The 27,385-nt window shown below is 40.8% G+C and overlaps 2 protein-coding genes across 4 annotated transcripts; one reads left to right on the top strand and one right to left on the bottom strand.

Annotated features, from left to right (window-relative positions):
• On the bottom strand, nt 1–24,537 carry RAD17 (RAD17 checkpoint clamp loader component). Of its 3 annotated transcripts, none has more exons than XM_075078213.1 (16): nt 24,263–24,537; nt 22,421–22,699; nt 21,204–21,287; nt 20,353–20,509; nt 19,715–19,851; nt 18,532–18,584; nt 18,310–18,435; nt 18,157–18,226; nt 17,415–17,526; nt 8,658–8,846; nt 7,388–7,473; nt 6,662–6,808; nt 6,012–6,158; nt 5,154–5,274; nt 3,773–3,830; nt 1–1,417 (listed from the first exon to the last, which is right to left on the bottom strand). In XM_075078213.1, exons 2-16 carry the CDS (start codon nt 22,652–22,654, stop codon nt 1,150–1,152), a joined length of 1,989 nt encoding a protein of 662 aa, XP_074934314.1. In that variant the 5' UTR covers nt 22,655–22,699; nt 24,263–24,537; the 3' UTR covers nt 1–1,149. The 3 variants fall into 3 exon arrangements, with proteins under 3 accessions (XP_074934314.1, XP_074934316.1, XP_074934315.1); XM_075078215.1 differs by having other exon boundaries at nt 3,741–3,830; nt 24,263–24,522; XM_075078214.1 differs by having other exon boundaries at nt 24,201–24,453.
• Nucleotides 24,538–24,569: 32 nt separating this feature from the next.
• AK6 (adenylate kinase 6) lies at nt 24,570–27,241 on the top strand. Its single transcript, XM_075078216.1, has 5 exons — nt 24,570–24,678; nt 25,242–25,334; nt 25,668–25,726; nt 25,814–25,959; nt 26,101–27,241. The coding sequence occupies exons 1-5, from the start codon at nt 24,651–24,653 to the stop codon at nt 26,288–26,290; spliced, it is 516 nt and encodes a 171-aa protein (XP_074934317.1). The 5' UTR covers nt 24,570–24,650; the 3' UTR covers nt 26,291–27,241.
• The last annotated feature ends 144 nt before the right edge of the window (nt 27,242–27,385 follow it).

Genomic DNA, 27,385 nt, shown 5'->3' with positions numbered 1-27,385 from the left:
TATAGCTGTAACAGAATTTAAGATTTAATAGAGAAAATTCCCTCTTCAAAATTAAACAATAGCTACAGATGTAAAGACTGCACCTGTCCCTTGAGAGAGGACAAATCTCAACTATTTAACAGCAGCATTAATTCCAAGGCCATGGTGGATAAACACATTTTCTTCTACTAAACGCTGGATGTAAGCAATACAGAAATGCAAACATACATTACACATTCAAAGCTGTTTGCTTTGGGTTTTTTTCTCATTCCTGTGGTATCACTAACCACAGCAACGTATTAGATGGATTTGAATGGGCCAAGCCCAGTTACAGAGAAACACTGAAGCATTAAACAGTCTATTCAGACAACCATAAAACTTCTAACATGTCAGTTAGGATTATTCTTTCCCCTAGCACAACAGCAATTTAAGGAGAAATCTGCATACTACACCATTAACTTCCTACAGAATACAAAGGACAAGAGGGACTTACGCTCGATTGTTACATTTTCCCCTCCATAAGTTATGACAATATATTTCAAAAAGGAATCCAAAATAATCCATTGTACATTTGTTCAACCTACAAACACAAAAATCTGTGGCAGAGTACAAAACAGTATTAATACAGTAGGAGTTTTATTTCCTGGGATGGGATATCCTGTACTCTTACCTGTACTCTTCAGTCTCTTCTTTCAGAAAGGCCAAGCTTCCAAACAGCAATTTTTTTAAAGGTATGAATTTTAATAAAGCCTTCAAATGCTGACAACTTGTCAAACTTGTACTATGGAAACACAGTGTACAATCGCAAGGTAAATAAAAATGTGTAAAAAATAAAAATAACTTAAGAGTGACACTGCTTATCTACAGCCTTTTTCAAACTACCTCAGTCATCATTTTTTATTCTCTTTTTATCAATATAGATTATTTCACAGCTCAGGAAAGGCAGTGAATAGCTTGTAATTTAGTATATTCAGCTCAGGTCTCATCCTGCAAAGTTAAGAGGAAGCTGAGGAGAGTTGTCTTGATGCTGACATAGCGTGTTCAGACTTGGCCTCCTAGCCCACCTAAGTAGCTCAAGCAGTACTTTTGTGCAGACCATACTCTCTTTAGCAAAAGTCTTTGTAGCATATTAAACCTATTCAGGCAAGTCAAGCAAGTATTTTGTTGTACTCAGTCACTATCATATTCCTCTATTTTTAATTCATCTTCCTCCATGACTGCTTGAGCTGCAACAGGCTGAGGCTGACTGCAAGGTAGTTCACTTCCACTGCACTGGCTAGAAGAGAGAGGGAATCCATCTGATTCATTCTCATTTGTTCTGCTTTTCTCCATCTGTACAGCCGTCTCCATAGCATGCACATCGGCACGGTCCCCCTCAGAGCTAATAAATAAGTCTGGTATCCCAGGATCTTTGTCAGTAAGTGTTTCAAGCTTTAACCTGTAAAATTATCATTGCAACAGTAAGTTACCACAAAAAAACACAACCTAACATCTCCTGCTCTCTCACACAGAAGCTGCAATAGAAAAGACTGACCATGTACCGAACAAGTCACCCTCCCTACACTGATGCTCAATGGCTTTCACATTTTCTGGCAGTAAGACCCTCCATCAATCACAGCCAATTCAAGCTATACACATTCTGTGCTCACACCACTACCTTCGGTGTTGTGTTTTGCAGCTCTGCACACATCTTCCAGGTATAGATACTTGTGCCCAGAACTCAACACCATACAGCTGACATGGCAGCCTACAGCAGACACAGGAGTTGCCCTCAGGAAGGGGATGCCCTACCTAGCCTCAAACCACAGCAGCAGCAAAATACCAGACCATGTTCACACTCCATCATCTTCCAAGGAGCCGTTGTTGCTTCAAGTTTCTTACTTACGGTGACAGTGGTTTTGCTTTGCTTTTATCATGCATGTGAACTGCTAACAATCGAGCCACTGACAACAGCACATGGTACATGCGCTAGAAGGCATTTAACCTGAAACAGGCAAATTTTAAAAAGGAGCAGAAATGTTTTTGTATTTTATAATTTCTTTTACTATTTGGACTTCTCAATCTTTCTAGCATCTCCACATCAGTATGATACCAATGTTCCTTTACTATTTTTCCCACTTTACATGGGAATAATAAAACCTTACACAGTTACTGACAAAAACTCATCCTGACACCAATTCCAGCTGATCAAATACCATGTACTCTCCTCAATGCCAGTTTTCTCACTACAGTACCATTCCCATTCTATTAATGGACAGAATGGAAAAGAAATAAAATATTCTTATTTCCATTGAAATAGCTGCCCATAAGTTATTTTAAGGAGTGCTTAAAACACAAAATAATTTTCAATTAAGATTCCTGAAGGAAGCAAATGCTTACTAAAATACCTACGTTTCTCTATACTTCCTTTCCAAAATAGTGAACAAATGAAAAAGGATTACCATGCTTTCAGGAGAAAGTTACGCCTCAGATAAAACTCTAAATGACGCACACCCAACTTATTTATGCAGATGCAAAACATCTATTGATATTTAAAGGTCTGCTGCAGACAAAATTAATCACATAAGGAAGTCTACAATTAATTCGTAAAGTTACAAAAATTTTGGCTTAGACTAGGGAGATTGCAAAGAAATACACCCAGTTAGGGAGCCTTTCCTTTCTTCCTGACTAGCAACCGAAATGGCTTTTAATACAACAACTGTTGGGTAACAGGGTGGTTCTTGGGTAATACAGCCTTTATCTTATAGGCCAGTATTTCATAGTTAAAACTCAGAGAGCAATACATCAGTGATAAATATGAGATGCTCTGTTGGACACCCTAACAAACTCCCTGTGTTGGTTAAGAGATGAAAGACAGCCTCATTCCAGCTAGGTGTGACCTCGAGCCTTTATAAGAAAAAGACCATCACAATTAAAGCTCTTTTTATTTCAGAGATATCAAAGTTACAAAAATGTGACTGAGGGACTACTAGTATAATTGACGTCTGTGATTCAGAAGGCTCACTAAAGTCACAATACAACATGTCATGCCATGTCACCCCATGTGTGCTACACAATCTGTACATAGTGCCACAGTTGAAATAAACAGGGTTTTTTTTTTTTGCTATTTAACATCTAAGACAGAGGAGCTTGAGTAGCTATGGTTTTACAAAACAAGCATTCTAAACAAAGGTTTACTCTAAGTAGTCTGATAGGCAAAAATTCCACAAAATAAAAATCATTGCTGCTATTCCATTTCAGGGGAAGCACTCATTAAAATATTTTGCAGTTCCACAGATATAGAGCTGTTTCAAAGGAAATAAGAATAATTCCCCATTATGATTTCTTTCTTACACTTCTAACACACATGTGAACACAGAATGTTCTATCAGATTTCCAGATTAATGTTTTATGTCATGATAAATAACAGGCAAAGCACACTACACTCTTTGCATCAATTCAGCTGTATTCTCATGTAAACGTTTTTGATTGTAAAAAAAATTTTACTCAGGTCGTGCACTGGAGAAACACAGATATGTCTAGGACAGAGCTAATATTTGATAGATGGAAAGAAAAGCTAAACAAGGATTAAAATAAATGCTATAGTGAAAATGTTGCTACTAGCAATGATAAATCTGGACTAGAAGATGCTTTAACAGGCAAAATATAAAATTATCATGCTGCAAGTGACAGAAGATGTCACACCACAGATGTACACTGAAGATGTTTCTCTATGAAAGGGTTCTTTTCCTCATTATATTAAGAAAGAAATGAAGTCTTACTTTTTTTAAGAAAAGACAGAAGTCAAGTTTACCTCCCAAAATGTCTTTTCAGTGGTAGCCTCCCAACATCTTGGATAAAAGCAATCTGAGCTAAGAACAAAGAATCACCAGTATAATTTTGTGTAGATCATAATGAACATACAATTAAACATACTGGAAAATAAATAATTCATAAGTTTAGTCAAGTATTCCTGTATATATTTGCAGTATTTTGGATACCAAAACACTACACACACACGTATGTATTTTTCCCCCCATTTACCACGTTACCGTAAAGTATTTACAGGTTGCCTACACATAAAAAAAAAACCCCTGACATTCATCAACTGTGTATTGATGATGTGGAGTTATTATTCCATAGCCTAGAAAATGAATTCATACTGATGTCGGGGCCTTAGTTAAGGCATGAGGCCTTTTATTAGAAGTAATTAACATAGCCTAAGCAACCCAGCTTTTCTAAACACTAATATTTGGATTATGTACCATACAAAGTAAATTTTTCCACATGAATTGTCTGCTATTGGATTACCTCAGGTTACACACTTTTTAACACAGTGCAAACTTGGATTTTGCTTATTTCATCTGGGAAAGGTTTTTTAAAGCCTTTTAAGTCTGTTTTTGTTACTGCAAAAGGGTCAGTAAGGAATGAGATCTCATTAATATTGCCTACTAGGTTTCCAAAAGTCTTCTCATCAAATCTTCTAGAAAATTTAAAAGAAACCCTAAGCTTAAGAGAACAACTTAATTAGTAAGGTTTGATAAATAATTTATTAATAGGAAATGGGGAGGGAGAGGGGTATGAGGTAATAGTTAACTCTTGCAATGGAATACAGCTGCCAGTAGAGATCTGTGCCAGGACCTGGGCTATCCAGAACATTCTTAAAAGTAATCCTGTGAAAAAAGGGGGTGAAGTGTGAGATGACCAAGTCTGCGACGCCACCCAGTTAGACAAGCTAGTAAGGACGTGGGCAGATGGAAAAACTATGAGCAGCTTAAGATACTGAATGTGAGGGCAACATGATGAAATTCAAAAATACACAGATACCAGAAATGCACGCAGTTTAAAAAAACAAAAGGGACAACCAATTTCAAATACTCCCAACATGAGGACCCCATCTTACACATTTATAAAGTGTCATATAAGCTTCACTTCTGCCAAGAGAGATACTATTTCAATTCTTTTAGTGACAGAAGTTTTTAAAATGTTCTTGATGTTGTTTAAAACCTGATAGGACAGCTTTAATTGTGGCTCTGTTACTAGAAACATTTTGGGGTATCGGCTATATGCATTTGCCATAAATATTTTTTTTACTGAGGGAAAGGGACAGATAGTATTGACATTTTGGGTTACAAAGTTTTCAGTATGCTTTAATTCCACAAAAGATCCAGGATCAAGAGTTACACCCATCTTACCTTGGTTTCTCATTGGATTTGCTAACATAGCAAGATAAGGCAATAGCTCTGTCTGAAGGCACTGAGGTGGCAAACAGAAGCTTGAAAAGAGAGATTTTGCAGCAAGGCAGTTTTCTTGATACTGTAAGAGTTGAGGGGAAAAAGAAACACACATAAAAAGCCTGGTAAATCATTATTAATGTAGATATTCTGTACTGTAAGAGACAGACTTTCTTGCCTGCAGGATGACTACAGACAAGCTATAGAAAAATGAGATCAGAATAAAAAAGATAAGTAGTTACAGTTAACATATACATATCATAAAAATGATAAATTTCTTCATTTGTGCCTTCTGCTGGGCACTGAAATTTCCAGAAAATATTTATCCCTTGATTAGAATTCCCCACCCATCCAGTACAATATTTTTTGCCAGACACAGCAATAAAGTATTAGTTCAAAAATAAAAAATTGCCAAGAGCTTTGGCATCTCATGAACATGCTATTTCTGATAAACACATAAAATGTAACAGTAGTAATTTGTTGAACTTACACAACAGTAATGTGATTTGAACAGCACAAAAACTTAAACTTATTTTTAGGAATACTTTATAGTATTTCAACATTAATTGTGTCTCCATTAACTTATGATTAAGACTCTCCCAGAAGTATGCCAGCTTGGACACAGGAATCAGACTTCGTCAGAAGCCTCCAATTATTTTTCCATTAAAGGAATAATACAAATCTAACTCTTCAAGCAAGTGCTTTTTAAAAGTAGCTTGTATCAAAATAGGATATTTGACAAGTTTAGCACTGTGAGCAAATCTCTTCTTTACTACTCAATTATCATACCTTACAAAAACAAAAAAATCCAGCATTTACCTTTTTATTGATAAAGAACCACTGGGGTTTATGTAAAGGCCGGAACCCCATCCCTCCTTGATGGTGGGCAAAGGCTCTGGACATATTTGAATGTATCAACCCCCGTGTAGCCACAGACACGCTGTATTGTTCCATCACATGCTGTGTCTAAGACAAAAATCGGGCATTATGTAAACTCAAGGTCTCTACAGCATGCCTCATTTGAGCTAAAATACACTCTGTAATTCCAGTGACACAACACACCCAGAATACATTTAGATTACTTTGAAACTTTTACTCAAAGCAGCAGAATGAAAAAGCTAGCTCAATTACTTCAGGGAAAAGGCATACAGACTCCAACACATTTTTGGCATAAATATGTTCTACTTAAAAATACTTTGTATAGTATTTTACAAACATTATAACCCACTGTAATAAAATACTGAGAGAAGTTGGACAAAAAGAAGTATCTCTTCTATAGTTGATGTACTTTAGCATTCATTAACAATTCACTGTCACCTATACTGTAAGTTTGAAGTGATACAGCTTAATTCTTACTGAATTGTAAGAAAATTGCTTTCTACCATTCATAAACACCTAGAGAAAAATTTAGAAGTTCAATGTCAGAGTTTTAAAATAAAAGTACATGTGTATAAAAAGATAACACTTACACTCCAATTACTACAAAGGACGTCAGCAGTGCTCAAATATTCACTGGCTCTCACTATGTCATCTATATCAGAAAAAAAGTCTACGTAGTTCTGGTGAAGGTATAAATTAAACATGCTTCCAGACATATGCGATTTTTCCACGATATCCTATTAGGAAAAAAGAAAGTTCAAGTTTTACAGAGTGTATAAAGAAAAGCATCCTATAAAAGTTATGATATGTTCAGATGGTTGGGGAGCTGGCACACGTGACCTGTGAAGTGATGCCTATATACAAAAGGGAGGTTGGTTTGCTCCCAGAGAAAGCTAATGGTGGGGATGGAGGGGCAGAAGCCTTTGCTGTCTTCAGCTCGCTTAATGGGTGGTAACAGAAAGATGAACTCGGACTCCTCTTGGCAATGCACAGCAGAAGGATGAGAGGTAACAGTCACAGGCTGTGGCAAGGGAAAGCCCACCCTCCACTACAAGTCTGTCAGTGAGGTGAGAGAATCTCTGTCCCCGGAGATACTCAAAGCTCCACAGATCAAGAGCCTGGGAAACTAATCTACCACTGAAGTTAGCCTCCAAAGGTCCTTTCCAGATTATTTATTCTGTAGCTTAGACAGATTGAGTACACATACATTAAGATAAGAGACAGACCACTGTGCTTCAGAATTTGCATCAATCACTTAGACTTTGGTTTCGTTTTTTTCAAACCAAACTGGAATCAAGTAGTCATTGCAGATGTACCTCAGGCTGAATAAGCAAGGTGTCTCGACGGTATTCTGATAAGTGAGTGGGCAGCTGAGGAAATTCTGGTTCTGACACTGGTTCTCCTACAAAGAATTTTACAATCTTTAGTCTTTTAGTATCAGAAATGTTGTTACATTTCTGCCTATAATCAAAAAAGCCAGAAGATAACGCATTTCAGATTAAATATTCAAAATCAGAATAAAAGCGACAGAGATGTGTAACTGCCTGAATAGTAGCTTTCACATATATTGAGCATCACTTTTAGCAACTGTCATCTCTACCAGCAGCTAGATTACACCACTTTCAGTTCCCAGAAAGCTCTTGATACAGGCATAAGTACTTAAATATAAAGTCAATATTATATAGTCAACAACATGTAATTAGTCACATTACACTTCACATAACAAATTTAATCTAATTATTTTCATATTCCCTCATCTTACTATTTTTCCTCAGTTTGTTTTGTAACAGATATTGTGAATTATTCCTGAAGTGTAGACAGCCAATAGCATTATGGATCCTGATTTAGCTGAGTGCAGATACTACTAGTGTAATAAGTACCAAATACTTATGAATCATAGTTTTTTAATGTTAAAAACCCAGTACTGTTGAATATTAAATGCTAAAAACCCAGCCAGACACAGATTTACAGAACCTGACTGTATAAAAAGTAGAACTTTCAGTAGTAGTAAGGCGGAAAGTACTTTGGAAAGGGAGACAGGGTATGACAGAAACAGAAGAGGTTTTCAAGTCAGAAAGGAGAGAGCACATATGTTGGTAAAGGGAAACAAAAGAGTTGTAATAAACAGGAGGGAAGATTGCAGAAGGGTGAAACCCATACACACAATTAGGGAGGCAATAGCTATGAGATGGCAGGGCTGTTCTGTAACCTTTAGGAATACAGACAAGTACAGAACATAACGGTACAAAATTCTGCACTGAAGCAAAATTTGCTTTTGTACAAAGCAACATATGTGGTGGCTATCTATCTAGCTTTGTGTGCATGTCAGCACATGGACCTAATGCAACTAGACTTATGTGATTTTATTACACATATGTACACATCTTAAAGAAACATTTATTTACCTAACAGATACAGACAGCTGCCATCTCAGTTACCACAAACTTTTGTTACTATTTTTGTACTGTTATTAATGACCAAACATACAAATTAGAGGTCACCCTAAGCTGTATCTTAGCAAATGTATCTCCTAGCAGCTGACATGCTTTGCCCTTTGAAAGGAAGAATAAATCAAAGTTTTCTTACTTTTGCAGTAAAGTATTTTCCCCAGAGCATGGAAAAGAAAGATAGAAGCATCTTTGCCACCAATAGTTTGTATCTCCTGGTCTTCTGATCTATTTTTCTTTTTTACTTTAGATATTGCTGCTGCTGCTTCACATTTTGGTGTAGAGCTCCCTTTCTTCCTTGACCAAAACTCTTTCTCCAATGAGCAGTCTATCAATAAAAGCAAAAATACAATCAGGATAAAGCACATGAATCAAAAAACTTATTCTATTACATTGCTACTGCTAAGGTTTTAAACAAACAAATGGAAAAAAAAAAAGAGAAAAGTTTCTATAAATAGGGGCACTAAGAGAAAACCCATTTATTAGGAAGACAACCCATTAAGCTAAACTAGCATGCTTCATTTCACTGCTGTCCCTTAAGCCACAGCTAAGGTGCCAACTACTTTTTTTGAATAACAAATCTGCCTTTAAAAAAAGGCAGCATTCTTGCTTATTCATTCTAGTTCTGATGCATCCCCAACTTGCCTTTCTTAAAAATTTCTTCTTTATAAAGTACAAGTGCAAATATAGGTAAATTATATTTCAGTTACACCCTGTTCACTTACCAGTTTATCTCCTATTTGCATAATCTGTATAATACCCTCATTGAAATATAAGGCAGCAAAGAAAACCTTTCATTTAGGTGATTCGTCCAACAACCCACTAATTTCCACAATGTTTTGAGCTCCAAGGAGTAAAACCCTTCTTCTGCGCTAATTTAGAACAAAAAAATTTTCACCCACAATTTGATTTAATGGCAGGTGAATGTTCCTTATCAAGCTACAAGAACTTACGCTTTAAGTATTTATCTTTCTTTTCTCCTACAATTACCATAGATCCATTTTACCTGTAAATACTACTATAAAGTGTATCACTTGTGCTTACACATATACAGAAATGAAGAAAAAAATTATATATATGTAAAAAAACTAATACTGCATTCTCAGGAAATCAATAAGTAGGTGAGGGGTATCCAAAATTTACAAAGTATCACTGGCTGCCAATCATTTACCTACCTGAAATATCTGAACAGCTAAAAAAGTCCCATTCAACATTGTCGTGGTTCAGCCTCAGCTGGCAACTGAACACCACACAGCCGCTTGCTCACTCCCCCCCCACCCCCGTGGGATGGGGAAAAGAATCGACGAGCAAAAGAACTTGTGGGTTGAGATAAGCACAGTTTAATGATTACAATAAAATGATAATAATAGTAACAATGTTTATGATAATAATGACAATAATGTTAATATAATAAAAGGGAAAAGGAAGGGAAAGGGGAAAAAAAGGAAAAAAAAACACGGAAACACAAACGATACAACCGCTCACCACCCACCGACCAATGCTGCCCCATCCCTGAGCCACGATTGCTTCCTCCCTCCCCCAGCCAGCTCCTCCCAGGTAGCATACTGGGCATGACGGTACAGGATATGGAATATCCCTTTGGTCAGTCTGAATCCGCTCTCTTAGCTGTGCCCCCTCCCCTCCCGGCTTCTTGTGCACCCAGCAGAGCATGGGAAGCTAGAAACGTCCTTGACTAGTACAAGCCCTACCCAGCAACAGCCAAAACATCTCTGTGTTATCTCAACAGGTTTTTTTCTCCATGCTAATTTCAAAGCACAGCACTATACCAGCTAGAGTGAAGAAAATTAACTCTATCCCAGCTAAAACCATGACAGTATCCACCCCTTACTCCATATCATTTACATCATGCTCAGGTCCCATACTATTCAGTACAAATTCAATAATCCCTACCCACCTTCTCATCCTTTAACAGTATATACACATTTTTTTCATTTATCATTCCCCTAGTCTGTGGACCACCCCTGTAAAATGCCTGTAAAATGTCCATTGAGTTCATTTAGTCCATGACTTTGGGTTTCATCTATTGTAAGAGTCTTTCAGAGATGTGGTGTGCATGGGGTCAGATTGTTGCATGTCAGTCCTTGTTCCATCACCGCTGCACTGGTAGTTCTTGTTCTCTCACTGCTGCACTTTGCTCGGTTCCATTGAAAGTTCATTTGCTATTATTATTAATTGGGAGATTCCCACCATGATAACATTCCATTGATATGGCATATAGCAACCATAGTAGTGATGACATACAACAATATATAGCAATTAACAGCATATTATTCAGTTCATTGGCTGTTTTCACCCAAAATTAAGTCCCCCTGAGGTACACACTGGAATCCTCCATCCTCCCGCAGCACCCACCAAGTGCACCCAGGTCCTCGAGCAAATGCAATCCCACGAGTGGGTTTGCCTCTGCCTGAAGCAGGGATAACCCAGACTGTCTTGCCCAACATATTTTTTATGTGCACTACAGGGACTCCATCCCCTTCCACAGTACGTAAGGGTTCTGATTGGGCAGGGCCAGCTCGCCTGGCAGATCCCCTTGTGTTGACTAACCAGGTGGCTTTTGATAAATGTGTATCCCAGTGTTTAAATGTTCCACCCCCCATTGCTCTCAGTGTCATCTTTAATAGTCCATTGTATCTTTCGATTTTCCCAGACGCTGGTGCGTGATAGGGGATGTGATACACCCACTCAATGCCATGCTCTTTGGCCCAGGTGTCTATGAGGTTATTTTGGAAATGAGTCCCGTTGTCTGACTCAATTCTCTCTGGGGTGCCATGTCGCCACAGTACTTGTTCTTCGAGACCCAGGATAGTGTTCCGGGCAGTGGCGTGGGGGACAGGGTATATTTCCAGCCAGCCGGTGGTTGCGTCTACCATGGTGAGAACATGGCGCTTGCCTTGGCAGGTTTGTGGGAGTGTAATATAGTCAATTTGCCAGGCCTCCCCATATTTATACTTCAGCCATCATCCCACATACCACAGAGGCTTTACCCGCTTCGCTTGCTTGATTGCAGCGCATGTTTCACATTCATGGACAACCTGCGCAATAGCGTCCATGGTCAAGTCCACCCCTCGATCACGAGCCCACCTGTATGTTGCATCTCTCCCTTGATGGTCTGAGGTGTCATGGGCCCACTGAGCTAGAAATAGTTCACCCTTATGTTGCCAGTCCAGATCCACCTCAGCCACTTCAATCTTGGCAGCCTGATCTACCCGCTGGTTGTTCTGATGTTCTTCAGTGGCTCAACTCTTGGGGATGTGAGCATCCACGTGACGTACTTTCACAACCAGGTTCTCTACCCGGGCAGCAATATCTTGCCACAGTGTGGCAGCCCAGATGGGTTTGCCTCTGCGCTGCCAGTTGCTTTGCTTCCACTGCTGCAGCCAGCCCCACAGGGCATTTGCCACCATCCAGAAGTCAGTATAGAGATAGAGCACTGGCCACTTTTCCCGTTCAGCGATGTCTAAGGCCAGCTGGATGGCCTTTACCTCTGCAAACTGGCTCGATTCTCCTTCTCCTTCAGCAGTTTCTGCTACTCGTCATGTAGGACTCCATACAGCAGCCTTCCATCTCCGGTGCTTTCCCACAAGGCGACAGGACCCATCAGTGAACAGGGCATACTGCTTCTCCTTTTCTGGCAGTTTGTTATACAGTGGGGCTTCTTCAGCGCGTGTCACCTCCTCCTCTGGTGATAATCCAAAGTCTCTGCCTTCTGGCCAGTCCATAATCACTTCCAAGATTCCTGGGCGACTGGGGTTTCCTACTCAAGCCCGCTGGGTGATCAGTGCAACCCATTTACTCCACGTAGCATCAGTTGCATGGTGTGTGGAGGGGATGTTTCCTTTGAACATCCAGCCCAGCACTGGCAGTCAGGGTGCTGGAAGCAGCTGTGCCTCAGTACCAACCACTGCTGAAGCAGCTCGAACCCCTTCATATGCTGCCAAGATCTCTTTTTCAGTTGGAGTATAGCGGGCTTCAGACCCTCTGTATCCCCGACTCCAAAACCCTAGGGGTCGACCCCGGGTCTCCCCTGGTGCTTTCTGCCAGAGGCTCCAGGTAGGGCCATTCTCCCCAGCTGCAGTGTAGAGCACATTTTTTACATCTTGTCCTGCCCGGACTGGCCCAAGGGCCCTAGTACTGCATGAACTATCTCCTGTTCAATCTGTTCAAAGGCTTGTTGTTGCTCAGGGCTCCATTTGAAATCAGTCTTCTTCTGGGTCACTGGATAGAGAGGGCTCACGATCAGACTGTAATGTGGAATATGCACTCTCCAGAAACCCACAATGCCCAAGAAAGCTTGAGTTTCTTTTTTGCTGGTTGGTGGAGGCATGGCTGCTGTTTTGTTGATCACATCCATGGGGATCTGATGACGACCATCTTGCCATTTTATTCCTAAGAACTGGATTTCTCATGCAGGTCCCTTAACTTGACTTTGTTTTATGGCAAAACCAGCTTCCAGGAGGATTTGAACTATTTTCTCTCCTTTCTCAAAAACTTCTTCTGCTGTATTGCCCCACACAATGTCGTTATCAATGTATTTTAGGTGTTCGGGAGCTCCACCTTGTTCCAAAGCATTATGGATCAGTGCATGGCAAATGGTAGGGCTGTGTTTCCACCCCTGGGCCAGTCGATTCCAGGTGTACTGGACACCCCTCCAAGTAAAAGCAAACTGTGGCCTGCACTCTGCTGCCAGAGGGATTGAGAAGAATGCATGAGTGATATCAATTGTGGCATACCACTTGGCTGCCTTGGACTCCAGTTCATATTGAAGTTCTAGCATGTCTGGCACAGCAGCACTCAATGGCGGAGTGACTTCATTCATGCCACGATAGTCTACTGTTAGCCTCCACTCTCCATTAGACTTCTGCACTGGCCATATGGGACTGTTAAAGAGTGAGTGGGTTTTACTGATGACTCCTTGGCTCTCCAGTTGACGAATGAGCCCATGGATGGGGATCAGAGACTATCAGTTGGTGTGATATTGCCGCCGGTGCACTGTTGTGGTGGCGATCGGCACCTGTTGTTCTTCGACCTTCAGCAACCCCACAGCAGAAGGGTCCTTTGAGAGGCCAGGCAAGGTAGACAGCTGTTTAATTCCCTCCGTCTCCAAGGCAGCTACACCAAAAGCCCACCTGTACCCTTTTGGGTCCTTGAAATACCCTCTCCTGAGGTAGTCTATGCCAAGGATGCACGGAGCCTCTGGGTCAGTCACAATGGGGTGCTTCTGCCACTCATTCCCGGTGAGGCTCACTTTGGCCTCCAATGCAGTTAGCTCTTGGGATCCCCCAGTCACTCCAGCAATGCTGATGGGTTCTGCCCCTATATGGTTTGATGGCATTAAGGTGCACTGTGCGCCGGTGCCCACTAAAGCTTTATACTCCTGTGGGTCAGATGTGCCAGGCCATCGCATCCACACAGTCCAGTAAACCCAGTTATCCCTTTCCTCCACCTGGCTGGAGGCAGGGCCCCCCTAGTCCTGATCATAGTATTCATCACTCACTTCCTGTTAATATGAATCACGAGTGTCTCTGTTAATATCAGACAGGACATCAGCACTTCTACTCTTCTGTCTGGAGAATTGCTTACTAGAAACTGGAGCAGCAGCTCTCCTGGAGAAACTCCCCTGAGTAATTGTTCTCCCTTGCAGCTCACGTACCCGTGCCTCTAGGGCTGAGGTAGGTTTTCCATCCCACTTCTTCATGTCCTCTCCGTGATCATGCAGGTAAAACCATAGGGTGCCCCGTCATGTGTATCCCTTCTCTTGAGCCAAGGGACGATTACTCCTAATGGCTGAGATACTGGTCCGTACTGGTGGGGACTAGGACATATCTTCTTTGAGTTGCTGGAACTCTCGGGACAGTTTCTCAACAGCAGAGACAAGCAAGGAAGAGAGATTCGCTTCATATTCCTGGAGTTTATCAATCATCTCTGCCACCGTTGGTGTCTCGTCATCTTTCCAGGACATCACTGCCAATGAGTTTGCATACGAGGATGGTGCACTCCGTACAAACTTCCACCACATGGGTCGTGTGCACTCGGCTTCATCTGGATCTTTGGAGGACCGTTGATCATCCAGGTCACCATAAATCACCTCAAGCAAGGCTAATTCCCTTAGATGCTGAATGCCTTTCTCCATGGTCATCCATTTTCCTAGGCGAAATACAACATCTTCTTTGAAGGGATACCTCTCTCTCACCGTGGACAGGAGCCGCCTCCAGAGGCTGAGGGCTTGTGTTCCTTTTCCAATATCTTTATCAATGCCCCCTTCCCTAGAGAGGGATCCCAGTTGTTTGCCTTCCTTCCCCTCTAATTCCAAACTACTGGCCCCATTATCCCAGCATCGGAGCAGCCAGGTGATAACGTGCTCACCTGAATGACGCCCAAAATCTTTCCATATATCCCGCAACTCACTCAAGGATAGGGATTGGGTAGTTTCCGTTTCTTGTACACATTCTTCCTCTTCCTCCTCCTCTTCTCGTGATGGCCCTGGTTCCTCGTAATCTCTTTCTAAACGAGTTGACCTTCTCTTCCATGATTTCTTCTTGCGTATAGGGGCGACTGATACTGGCACAGGTTGGTCCTCTGGTTTAGCTGCAACGCTTGGCACTGGGGTTGGAGTAGCTGCAGTAGCTGTCGTGGGGGGTTGGGTGGCCGCAGTGCTTGTCACTGGGGTTGGAGTAGCTCCCTTCTCTTTCCCTTGGGGGTACTGAATAGTGTTAAATAGGGCTCGATAGGCATAAGCCAGACCCCAGCACATTGCAGTGATTTGTATCTCTCTGGAATTGCCAGGGTGACAACATACTTCCTCCAAATGTTCTACTAATTTTTCAGGATTCTGCACTTTTTCAGGGGTGAAGTCCCACACCACGGGGGGTGCCCACCGTCTTAGGCATTTGCCCATACTATCCCACATATCCTGCCACGCATAGCTATCGAGCCTTGGGACAGATCTCTGGATTATATTCTTAACTTGCTTATTAACCTTAGACAGATCTGATACCATCTGCCAAAGCAATATCAACAGATGTATCTTGACTACCCAAGGATGTTCAAGATACTGAAAAGTTGTTGTAATGAAGGAGGAGACATTATATAAGATGGCAGCTAAGGTGCCATTCTGTATTTCCTCCATAAAAAACTTCTCAGAGGAGGAGGTATAATTGCTAGTTGCCTCCATGAGGTGGTAGCTGGAGTACAGTAACGGCTTCCCTGCAAGACCTAAATAACCGATAACAGTCAAGGCCAGTGTTTTAATAACAAGTCTCCTAGGCAAAACATCTCTAATCACCGCAGAGCACCGCAAACTGACAAAACCAACAGCAAGTTTTAACATGTACTTTACAATCAGCATGGTAAAGACTGGACAAACTAATACTGAGGGCAGATGAATCAATGCTGTGACCAGCAACTGTTATCTCAAACCCTTCATGCCCCACGTTGGGCACCAAAAATAGACTGTTGTGGTTCAGCCTCAGCTGGCAACTGAACACCACACAGCCGCTCGCTCACTCCCCCCCCACCCCTGTGGGATGGGGAAAAGAATCGACGAGCAAAAGAACTTGTGGGTTGAGATAAGCACAGTTTAATGATTACAATAAAATGATAATAATAGTAACAATGATTATGATAATAATGACAATAATGTTAATATAATAAAAGGGAAAAGGAAGGGAAAGGGGAAAAAAAGGAAAAAAAAACCACGGAAACACAAACGATACAACCGCTCACCACCCACCGACCAATGCTGCCCCATCCCCGAGCCACGATTGCTTCCTCCCTCCCCCAGCCAGCTCCTCCCAGGTAGCATACTGGGCATGACGGTACAGGATATGGAATATCCCTTTGGTCAGTCTGAATCCGCTCTCTTAGCTGTGCCCCCTCCCCTCCCGGCTTCTTGTGCACCCAGCAGAGCATGGGAAGCTAGAAACGTCCTTGACTAGTACAAGCCCTACCCAGCAACAGCCAAAACATCTCTGTGTTATCTCAACAGGTTTTTTTCTCCATGCGAATTTCAAAGCACAGCACTATACCAGCTAGAGTGAAGAAAATTAACTCTATCCCAGCTAAAACCATGACAAACATGAAAGCAGCACTTCTCAATGTGTTACAGAAAATGCTAAAGGAGAACATTCAGCAGGGTATGACTTGAGTACATGATTCTGAGATGTCATGTACAGAAGCTTCCATGCCATATGCCTGTTTTCTCCCAAGTTCTTTTTATAACTCTCATGTTTTCACATTTCCAAGGTAATTTATTAAAAATTACACAAACCGGCCATTTTAAGACCATTTAGATTTTCTACAGTATGTAGAAGCTCCTTAGAATCCAGCGGTGAGCTACTGCAAACTTTTCTCAGCTATCACCAACCTACTATTTACGAACTTAATGGCATTATCATCAAAATGGTTTTACTGAGAGGAATTTTATATTTTTTCCGATTAACAGAGCAATAGAAACTTAGTATAAGACAACATCAGAAGAATTTCATTTCAATGAAAATAACCCTTTCAGATTAAGGTTGCATCATAAAAGCTTTGATCAGTAGCACATACCAATAACAAAGATATCAAGAAGAAAAGGACATTTCATTATATTATATCAGCACATATGTAGCAGAAGTTATTAAATTTTAAGACTACATGAAATGGTCATGAAAAGGAATATTTTCAGCTTTAAACCCCCCAAAAACCAGGCAACCCTCTCACCCCCCTAAAACAACAACAAAAACCACCTTTGTGCCTTTTATTCCTGCTCCAGGGCAGCATGTCAAAAATGTTTTGCATGGCTCATCTAGCTGTGCTGCAACAGTGAACAGAATACCTTTAAAGCAGAAATGGTCAAAATGTCATTCACTTGACAAAAATCATAGTCATTTACCTCTCATGGAAGAAAACTGAAGACTGTTTATTGCACTTCTTATATCACCTGAACAGCCTCTGCAAAGCAACTCCAGAGAAGTTCTATCAAGAGCGTAATTCTTTTCTCTGTTCTACAAGGAAAAGCAACATTCCAAGTAATTAGAAAAAGTAGGAAAAGGAGTATTTGAATATTATTCTGGCTATGGGACCCACCTCTAATACAGATCATAAACAGATTACATGAGCACCCACCATGTGCTCAAACCACCTAATACTGGTAACTGTAAAACATTTAATCCATTTAAGCACATTGCCACATTTAATATACCAATATTAAAGAGAAAAATGCATGTAATTCTTTGCCAGGTGTCACTCAATATTAGACTTGGTTGTAATCAAAACAGTTCAGGAATAATAGAAGATTTAGGTTCGTGACCTATTCTGGCCTTGCTCGATATAATGAAAACGACTTTTATTCCTATTATGTTTCATATATACATAGCTTCTGTAATAGGCAGAAGGATGTTCAGAAGACTTAGAACAAGGATCAAGTAGGACTAGTCTTAAAAACAAGGTATTTTTTTAGTTAGTTCCTGGGTTTCTGTTGCAAGGGGATTGGTGGGTTTTTCTGGAGTATGTGGGGTCTGCTATCAAATATCAAACAAATACATTAACAAATATAAATAACAAATTTCAGATATAAAAGTCTGAAATCTGTAGGTCCTGGCACTGCACAAAACTTATCAGTTTTGACAACTTACCATACTAGCTTCTGTTGCAGCTATTCGGTTAAGAACTTTCATCATATTTGTTGGTGCAACAGGCTTGAAACTGTTGAATTTAATTTAAAAAAAAATAATTAGTTTGACTTCTCATTTATTTCAATCAAGTTTTAATGAGATAAAAGATCTTACCTAATATTGGATATACACAACTCCTCTAGAATTTCCATTGGGAATAGTAACCTCTGGTTGCTGTCTCCACTGAAGTTGTCTGAGATTATAAATATAAGGGGACATCTACTTGTACGAACAAATCTCCTAAATTGAAAAATAAGCCAGTATAACAAGGATCAAACTCCAGTTTGCCACTCCAAGTGGCTAAAGCTAATCATTAAAAACTTATCTGCAACTGACCTGAGAATTTCATGTAGACTGCTAGGGTCTCGATAGAATTGGTTAGGTATGTCCTATTGAAAACAAATGCACTGCTGTCATTACATTCAGATGTATATATTCTCTCGCACAGACTGACTGTAATGGCACGCTATAGTGCTACACAGTTTTTCTTCCTCGTTACCTTGCTTTCAACTAAATTTGAATGGGGCTAACAGTGAAGATAACCAGAGTGGGTGGAAAAAAAAAAAAAAGGAAAAAACCCGAAAGCATAGTATTTCTTTATTTTATTATGGAACAAAATTATCTAAAAAGGAACACTTTCTTTCTGTCATTGTTTCCCAAGGAACAGCCTTGGGTGATTACCTTGCCTACTAGACAGAGTTTTACTCATAGGATAAACACTCAAGGTAGCAGCTCTACTGAGGAAGAGGGCAGGATATAGTATTTGAGATATGAGACCTACACAAAGAATTAAGTTCATGAAGAGAAGTCACAGAAAACTATTCTTCCTAAATTCTACAGTACATCACATTACTCAGCTATAGAATTTTTCTCTCATCTATTCTTTTTCTTCGAAGTTTACAGACAACTTGACTATCATAACTTAGAAAATCCTTCTGTCAGAAAAAATGAAAAGCTATTAAAATGCTCTCTGAAATAAGTAAAAAACCAAAGTCTTCTCCTGTACCTCCCACTGCAGCTTACAAATCCTCTGACTTTACATCTCTGCCCTAAAGAACGCCCCCTGCCTAAGACCAGGGAATACTATATTTCAAGTGCTTTCTGACTGTATTAGTTCTCATGTATCTTCTACACTCTCCAGCATCCTTAAGTAACAAGAATCGTGTTTTTTTTCCCCTCTTCCTGTTTATACATGCATATATTTCTAGCAAGCTAATCATACAGAAACACAGGTATGACTTCTCAATATTGTTTTGATCTACATTTTGATAACCTATTACTTATTTCTGTACACAAACTAGTCTCCAGTTTCTGCATGACTACTAGCTTATATGGTTTAACTACAGGTAGAACGTGGTTCTAACCTGCTGCAGAGACTCAAAAAATAATTAAGAACTCATCTGCAGTAACGCAGACTAACCTTTGGCAACACCAATCCATCAGCTGAAGCTTGTTAGCATATCAATCTTATAATAAAAGGTATTGTTTTTAAAACAAGATTTCACAAGTTTTCACTTACTTCAATAAGAATAAGCTTTTTATCATTTTCTGAGGACTCCCCAAGCATCTGGAGTTTGTTATACTTATTTGCTCTTAATAGAAAATCTTGAAAGAGAGCTGTTTGGGCCTGACTCGGAAACGTATGAAAATTTGAGTCTGAAAAAGAAAACTAATTAAAAATACGTGCTCTATATTATACCAAGTAGAATATAAATACCCACAAGAACTAATACCCACCCATGCTATTTTCTGACAGTAGCCATTGAAAAGCAGCAGCCAAGCCCTCTGGCAAACACATTACAAACACAAGAGAATTTTTAAAGGACAGAATTCAGCTGAGGACCCCGACCAAGACAGACTTACCTATTTTTATTTAATTATGATACAATACAACTCAAATGATAACCAGGGTATTACATAGCTCTTTATACTGATTACAATTGCAAGTTATTTTGGAGTAAACACTCTAACAAAACTAAATCCCTTTTCAGATAAAAGCAAAAGAAAGATTCTTACTAAACACTAAGAATCTGAGTTACATGGATGTGCATCTGACTTCATATGTGAGAGAGACACAAAAAAGTAAAAAAATACAGAATACAAAAATCACAAAAGTAACTGGAAAAAAAAAGAAAAGAAAAAAATCAAAATACTTACTGTAGCCAAATATATTTCTTAGGTCTTCTTTTGTAAAGTCTAAAGATATTGGATTAGTCCATTCTTGCATCTGAACACCAAGATCTTTTGCTAATATTTGTATAGTTGCAGTCTTTCCACAACCAGGAGGACCAGTTAGCAGTAAAACAGAGCCACCCTGTCACAGGAGGGGAAAAAAAAAAGTCCCAAACATGATAAATAAAGACTGAAAGTTTGCTGAAGATGAATATTGGTTTAATTTCTTCTGTAGTTTCTCTGGTAATTATTCTCTTTTCCCAATAAGAACTGAGTTAAACATTTTGTGTTATTAATTTATATGTTGAGTATTCAGATAGAAGAGCTAGGCCAGAACACTGAAAGCCTTGCGCTCATGTCTTAATGTATCTGTTCAGTTCACTGCACACGATGTATACTACCCATATAATACATACTGAACTGGAGAATCTGCTCTGAAAAACACTGGGCAAGACTGGTAAATGATGCATAAGAATGCCTCTTATCAATCAAGAGGTTAAAAACATCCTATTGCATCAAGTCAGTACAACTGGTAATTTGCCAAGATACTTAAAATTAATCTGTGGGATACAAAATGCAAGTCACAACCACACGCTTTAAGAGGTATGAACTGACGGATCCTAGAATATGGTATTTCTGAGCACAACCAGAATCCACCTATTCACATAAGCCCTAAACAAATGTACAAGCTCTATGTTCATAACAGATTTCTTATAATGCAATAGATACATAATCACTACCTATATGTTAAGGTTTTTCTCTGAAATTAAAATAAAATTGAATCCATCTTGTTTGTATGGTCTCACATATCTAGCTGCTAATTTTAGCAAGATTACCTGCTCTGGCTGCCTCTGAAATATGTGCATTTTCAACCAGGTTTTAACTTCTTCAATTTTCTTCTTTTGCACAGCAAGGTCATTCTAAAAAAGATGAAAATATATTTTATATATATATATATATATACACCCCTCTTGGTTTCTAAGACTGTAATGAGGAGATTCAAGAACAGAATATAGGCTGGCTAGAACATTAACAGACATGTACATGTATATTCCAGTTACATATTTTTATGTTATGTAGAAGTAAGTGCAACATTTAAGGATAATCATTTCAGCCTGTTTCCTCAAACAACTAATTTTCTATTGCTTCCAGTTGGGAAATAATGAACTATTTATTTTATTTCTGAAGTAACAACATTACAGTCTTGCCGTGAAACATTACAGTTTACGTCAGCATGCTTTATAGCTACTGCTGGTACTTTTTAGGCTCTACTAACTCTAATACTGCATAGATTTTTGGAACTTCTGCAAATCTCATGCAGCTTACTTGCATTCTAGCCTTGTAACTCAATTCCCCTCCAGAGATAAGCTATTAAATATTCAAATATAAACCACAAGCACTACACTAACATACATCAACAAACCAGGAGACAGTTAACACACATGCTGATACCTTTGAAACACACTGTGAAAAAGCTGTTCCACAAGCAGAACCAGTGAAGACAGCTTTACTACAGATTTTAATCCTTTCTCCTTGAAGCCCTAAGGTACTGCAGTACCCCCACCTGCAAAGTCATGGCTAAGATGCATCAAGCAAGCAAGAGATGGTGCAACCTGCAATTAATCAGGTACTTCGATTGTGCTAACAGACCAGCTAACTGGTGTGTAGTAACAAGAAAGATAACTTCTGTTATCTTCCCTGTAATGAGTGCACTAACTCAGTTCTCTCTCCTTTGCTTAGCGATGGATTTTCCTAGTACTTGGAGTTGTTAGATCTGGCTGAAATTCGGTTCAAAAGTTTATGAGTGCGTGGATAGGAAACAACAGCTCCTCAGTAGCTTTATCTCCTCAGGAAGCCTGGGGCGAAAACACATCTCCTACAGATAAATAGCTCAGCAAAACCTTAGCTACAGACAGTAAAAACTCAAACTAGGACTCCATTGCCCTAATGAGATAGGATACTCAGAACCTGAACAATACAGATTATGAACAGATGAATAACATGCTACACTATAACGTTACTACTCCATTAACACTTAGAATAACTCTCACACCTGAGTTTCAGGTTTGTATCTATCTACCCATGGCTCATTTTGAGGCTGGTTCCAGTTTTGCCTGGACTTGTTACAAGTCAGATCTACTGAAGACGATTTTGCTTTTTTTCTGGGCACAGTTTTGGTTTTGCTACTTTCTGTCACAGAAGACACATCTTTCTTCTGCTGCTGCTGGTTTCTTCCAGAGTTGCCTTCCAGTGGCTTCACACGAACGGCGCTAGAAGAACTATTCATGTTTCCAAAGACGTCATTGAATGAACATGCCAACCAATCTGCTACCTGGTAAAACACAAACATTTTGCTATTAATGTAGCACTGTCCTCCCCTTAATTGGGTACAGTTGTCTCTAGAAAATTGGAGATTTTTATCAAGCGTATATAAGAATATCTCCTAGACATAAAGAATTTCCTTTGCACTGAAAAGCATACTGCTTGCTAGCGACAAACATGGGCACTTACGGTTTTTTGATTATGTCAATTACATGCTTCTTCAGTATCAAAAAACCCTACACCTTACAGATAGAGCATTTTGCAGGAAATTGGCAAATCAGAACAAGTTGAAAACTCCGCAAACACAGATTCAAAATAAAAAAGTAAAATTAAAACAGAGATCTGAATGAAAAAACAGCATAAGCTTATTTATAACATTTTTGCATTAAGGTTGTGTTTCTGTTGTCTCTGTATAGTTTTCAGTATGTGGCACTTTTTTCTTTTTTTTAACAATGCAGCTATTTGTGTTTACAAGTTAGAAACAGGCAAAAGACAAAATTATTTGGGCATCACAGTAAAATCAAGTATTACTTGTTTGCTGTGTGAGGAAGCTGGGACTGAGCTAGCGTCCACCCCTTATTCTATACCATCTGTCTCATGCCCAGGTCCCACACATTCCAATACATTCCAGTTAATCACCACACTTCTTCTGTCTTTTGGTACATACACATTCCCTAAGATATCATTCCCTAAGTCTATGGGCCATCCCTCTAAAACGTCTGTTGAGTTCACTTAGTTGCTGCCTTTGGGCTCCATCTGTCACAGCAGTCATCTGGGGCAGGAGAGATGGTGCCTGGTGTTGGCACACAACACAAATAATGGCACTATACCGGCTGCTAGGAGGAAAACTGACTCTATCCCAGCTGAAACCAGAACATTGAGAATCAACTGTCACACATATCAGATGTCTGTCTAATGGCAACGAGGAATGAAACTGCTAATAGCATCAGTATTTAGTTTTGGATTTGAGAAGTACCCTGCTAGGACAGCTGTACAAACTTACACCCTAGAGCCACTTTTCAGCCTATCTATGGTCCCAAAATAACATCCCTGTGGCCACGTGCTCTTCGCTGCGAACAACCAACCGCACAATTACCTTTCTGTGTAGGAACTGTAAGGGGCTACATGCCCAAATACCGTTCTGTGAGAACGGGAACCACAGAATGGACACATCGCCTCCAGAAAGGCCCGTGCACACTCTAGAGTTTGTACGTCTATAAATTATATGCAACAGAGCATCACCAGACAAGATTATCTGTGAGTAAGAGGCGCTAGCAACTGGGAAAGAGGACGTGTCTGCACGGTTTGCTTTTAACGTTACTCTGACAAAAGCTGATTTTAGCTGAATTTGCATACTTGCCAGCGGACCGGATACCGCCGTATGAGGGGGTTTCCTTACTACACACTGCGCTAGTACGAAAATACACGCCTTACACATAGAAAAAAAGCCCGCAATTGAAAAGGAGCTGCCAACACAGACACCGAGAATTAATTACGGGGCCTGTACACACCGCTAAGGGGAGCCGCTGGGCTCTTCCCGGAGCCTCCGAGCCCCCTCTCCGCCCCGGCTCACCTCCGCCGGCGCCGCCAGCCTTCGCGAGGCGTCTGCCGTGTGGCCCTTACTGCGACCGCTGAGCTGAGGGGAGAGCCCAGGCCCCGCAGTCAGCCGGGCCGGACCGGAGCTGTGGCTAAGGTGGCGGTGGCTGAGGCGGAGGCAGCCAGACACCACCAGCCAATCCCCACCAAACCAATCCCCTCACACCTAACGCCGACTTCCCGAGGGGCCCTTCTCCTCCGGCGGCTCTTAGCTGTCCGCGGCGCGCCTGCCCACCCTCCTACCCGCCTCTCCCAACGTGCCGGCGGCCAGGGCAGGTGACGGCATCGGCGTGCGTCAGGGCGGCGGAGGCCCCTGCGCACGTGTCTCCTAGGTGACCGGCGGCCGCCGTCGGCGCGGCGGCACCATGAGGCGGCCCAACATTTTGCTCACTGGTGCGGGGCGGCGGCGGAGCGGGCCGGGCCGGCAGCCACCGGCCGGGACCCCCAGGGTGGCTCCAAGCGGAGGGGACGGCGGTGGTGTCCGTCCGGGGTGCGGGGGGGAGCATGGGGCGCTCGGGCCGGGCCTTCGGGGGAAGGCCCCGGCGCCCTGCCCGGGAGGCCCATCCCTGTTCGCAGCCCGGGGCGATCTGGGGTGCGGGGGCCCTGTGGGGACCCTGTCCGGTGGCTCTGCCTCAAAACTTGGCGCTTTTCCCATTATCTGGGGCTTTTAAACGAAGCAGGGTTTGCCTTTGCATCATCCCGGATGCAAACGCTTCTACAACGCTTCTATAACGCTTCTGCACAAAGTGAGAGTTTTCCGCCTAATTTTTTTTCCTTAGTCTGCCGACATTGCTCATATTTGGTTTTCCTCAACATGCAGCTTTTTGCCCCCTTTTTCTTCCACGAACTTGCCAACATTGACTGACAAACACTTCCTGTTTCACCCCTAAGAAGGCTGCTTGAAGATGCCTTGCATACTGTTCTCTTACCAGGTTATATCGGGGTTTTGTCTTCAGGTACTCCGGGTGTTGGGAAAACCACACTCGGAAAAGAACTTGCTTCAAGAGTCGGGATGACCTATGTTAACGTGGGTGACATGGCGAAAGAAGGTAGGCCATATTAACAAAGTAGCCCGACAGCATAGACGCTTTTGCTTTGTGTAACTTTTTGCTTGTAGTGTGTGTCTTATATATTAAATGAAAGGGCAATGAACTTGCTTTAAGCGAAATACTTCTGGTGTTATGAGTTAAAAAGCTATTTATGTAATAGTAGTATACTTTGTATTAAGTAATAACAAACTTATCCTTGCATGAATTTGTAAATAAAGTTTCTTTCTCTGGACGCTATATTTTGTTTGTATCCTCATGAAATAAACATAACAATAAAAGAGTTTTACTATCTGCTCTTACTTCACAAACTTCCACAAATTATTTTTGCTGCAGGAGAACTGTATGAAGGTTTTGATGAGGAATATGATTGTCCAATTTTGGATGAAGACAGGGTAAGTCGCAACTTCAAAACCTTGCATTTTTGTATTCTGACTTTCTGTAATTTCAGACAAGCTTGCTTATATTTGTTTCTTTTGTAGGTGATTGATGAACTAGAAGATAAAATGAGCGAGGGTGGAGTTATCGTCGATTATCATGGCTGTGATTTTTTCCCTGAACGCTGGTTTCATATCGTGTTTGTACTTCGTACGGAAAATTCATTTCTGTATGACAGACTTGAAAGCAGGTATGTCACTGGAGTGAGTAAAGTACTGTCATGATTTTGTTGGGAGATTTTTCTAGGGTATAAGTTATCAATTCTCTGTAGAATACTCTATAGTTCTCTGCATATCTGAGACCATCTCTCAGTACTGTTCTTGTTTTGTAGGGGCTACAAAGGGAAAAAGCTGCAAGACAACATCCAGTGTGAAATTTTTCAGACGCTTTATGAGGAAGCTGTGTTGTCATACAGAGAGGAAATTGTGCACCAGTTACCCAGCAACACTCCAGAAGACCTGGAGAGAAATTTGGATCAGATTATGCAATGGGTTGAGCAATGGATGAAGGACAACAACTGACATTTGGTGAAAAAGTACCTCTGACAGATCATTTCCTGGGAGAGTTTAATAAATGACATTAATAATTCCTGTATAATAAGTTAAAATTAATTTTATTGTAATTTGATATGGCTGGCGACTGGAAGAAACCTCAGAATAACCAGGTTGAGAGGCTTTGTAACAGCCCCTGAAGCACTCTGGGAGAGGCACACAGCAGAGCTGATGCAAGTGAAAATCCAGCAGCAAATGGCAGGATGAAAATGACGCAGTTTCCCTTTGTAGCAGGAACTAGGTTCAATAATTGCGAATTTTTTGGAGCTTACAAGTAAAACCAAACCTTCCCCCTCCCCAAGAAAACTGTAAAATGCCAATAAGAGTTGGCAGTTGAGGAGCTTTTGATTTCTAAAGGATAAAAACAGTGTCCTGAAAAGGAGTTAGTCTGCATCTGAATTTTTAGACTAAACCCTGCTGTACTCCGCTGTATTCCTCATGTGTGGAGGCTCATGCAGGGCGAGGGGTGTCTGATGTAGCTTAAGGAGGGTGCTTTGTTTTGGAGGGAAGAGAAGTGATGTAGTAAGAGCTATTTTAAAATGATTGCATAGAACTTCGGGAATTACTTACAGTGTAAGGCAACTTGGCTGTATCCACACTGGTGTGGAATAATAAGTTTTCTCTCCATCCTCTCAGTATTCTCCATCACCCATCCGAATCACGGAACATATTTATCACTGTAAGTTTATCAAGGAAATATGTCATTTGGCAGGATTATGAACCTGCAGCCATCTAAAATACAGTTACACTTAAAATACTGGCAGTGTCTGTTCTAATCGTTTGTAAAGCCTGGGTCCTGGGAGAGCATGGCTGTGCAAAGCAGAAATAACCTTTCTTTGCTGAAAAGGTGTCATGTAAAGCCTTGTGAAAGATTCTGTAGAAAGTGCTTGCTAATAAACTTTTTGTATATACAAGTTTGAATAGTAAGACTCTCTTTGCTTGAAAATTTTTCTTGTAAAGAGTATCATGGTTACATATTTAAGGTTCTTTTCTTTTATTCTGCATTTGGTGTGGATCCCTTTTTCTGAGATTTACAGAGGAATACTGCATCAGCAAGTTGACCCT

The sequence above is a fragment of the Phalacrocorax aristotelis genome, chromosome Z, assembly GCF_949628215.1.
Source record: "Phalacrocorax aristotelis chromosome Z, bGulAri2.1, whole genome shotgun sequence".
Taxonomy (NCBI): domain Eukaryota; kingdom Metazoa; phylum Chordata; class Aves; order Suliformes; family Phalacrocoracidae; genus Phalacrocorax; species Phalacrocorax aristotelis.
The sequence above is the reverse complement of the archived record's forward strand: the minus strand, read 5'-3'. Positions and strand labels throughout refer to the sequence as shown.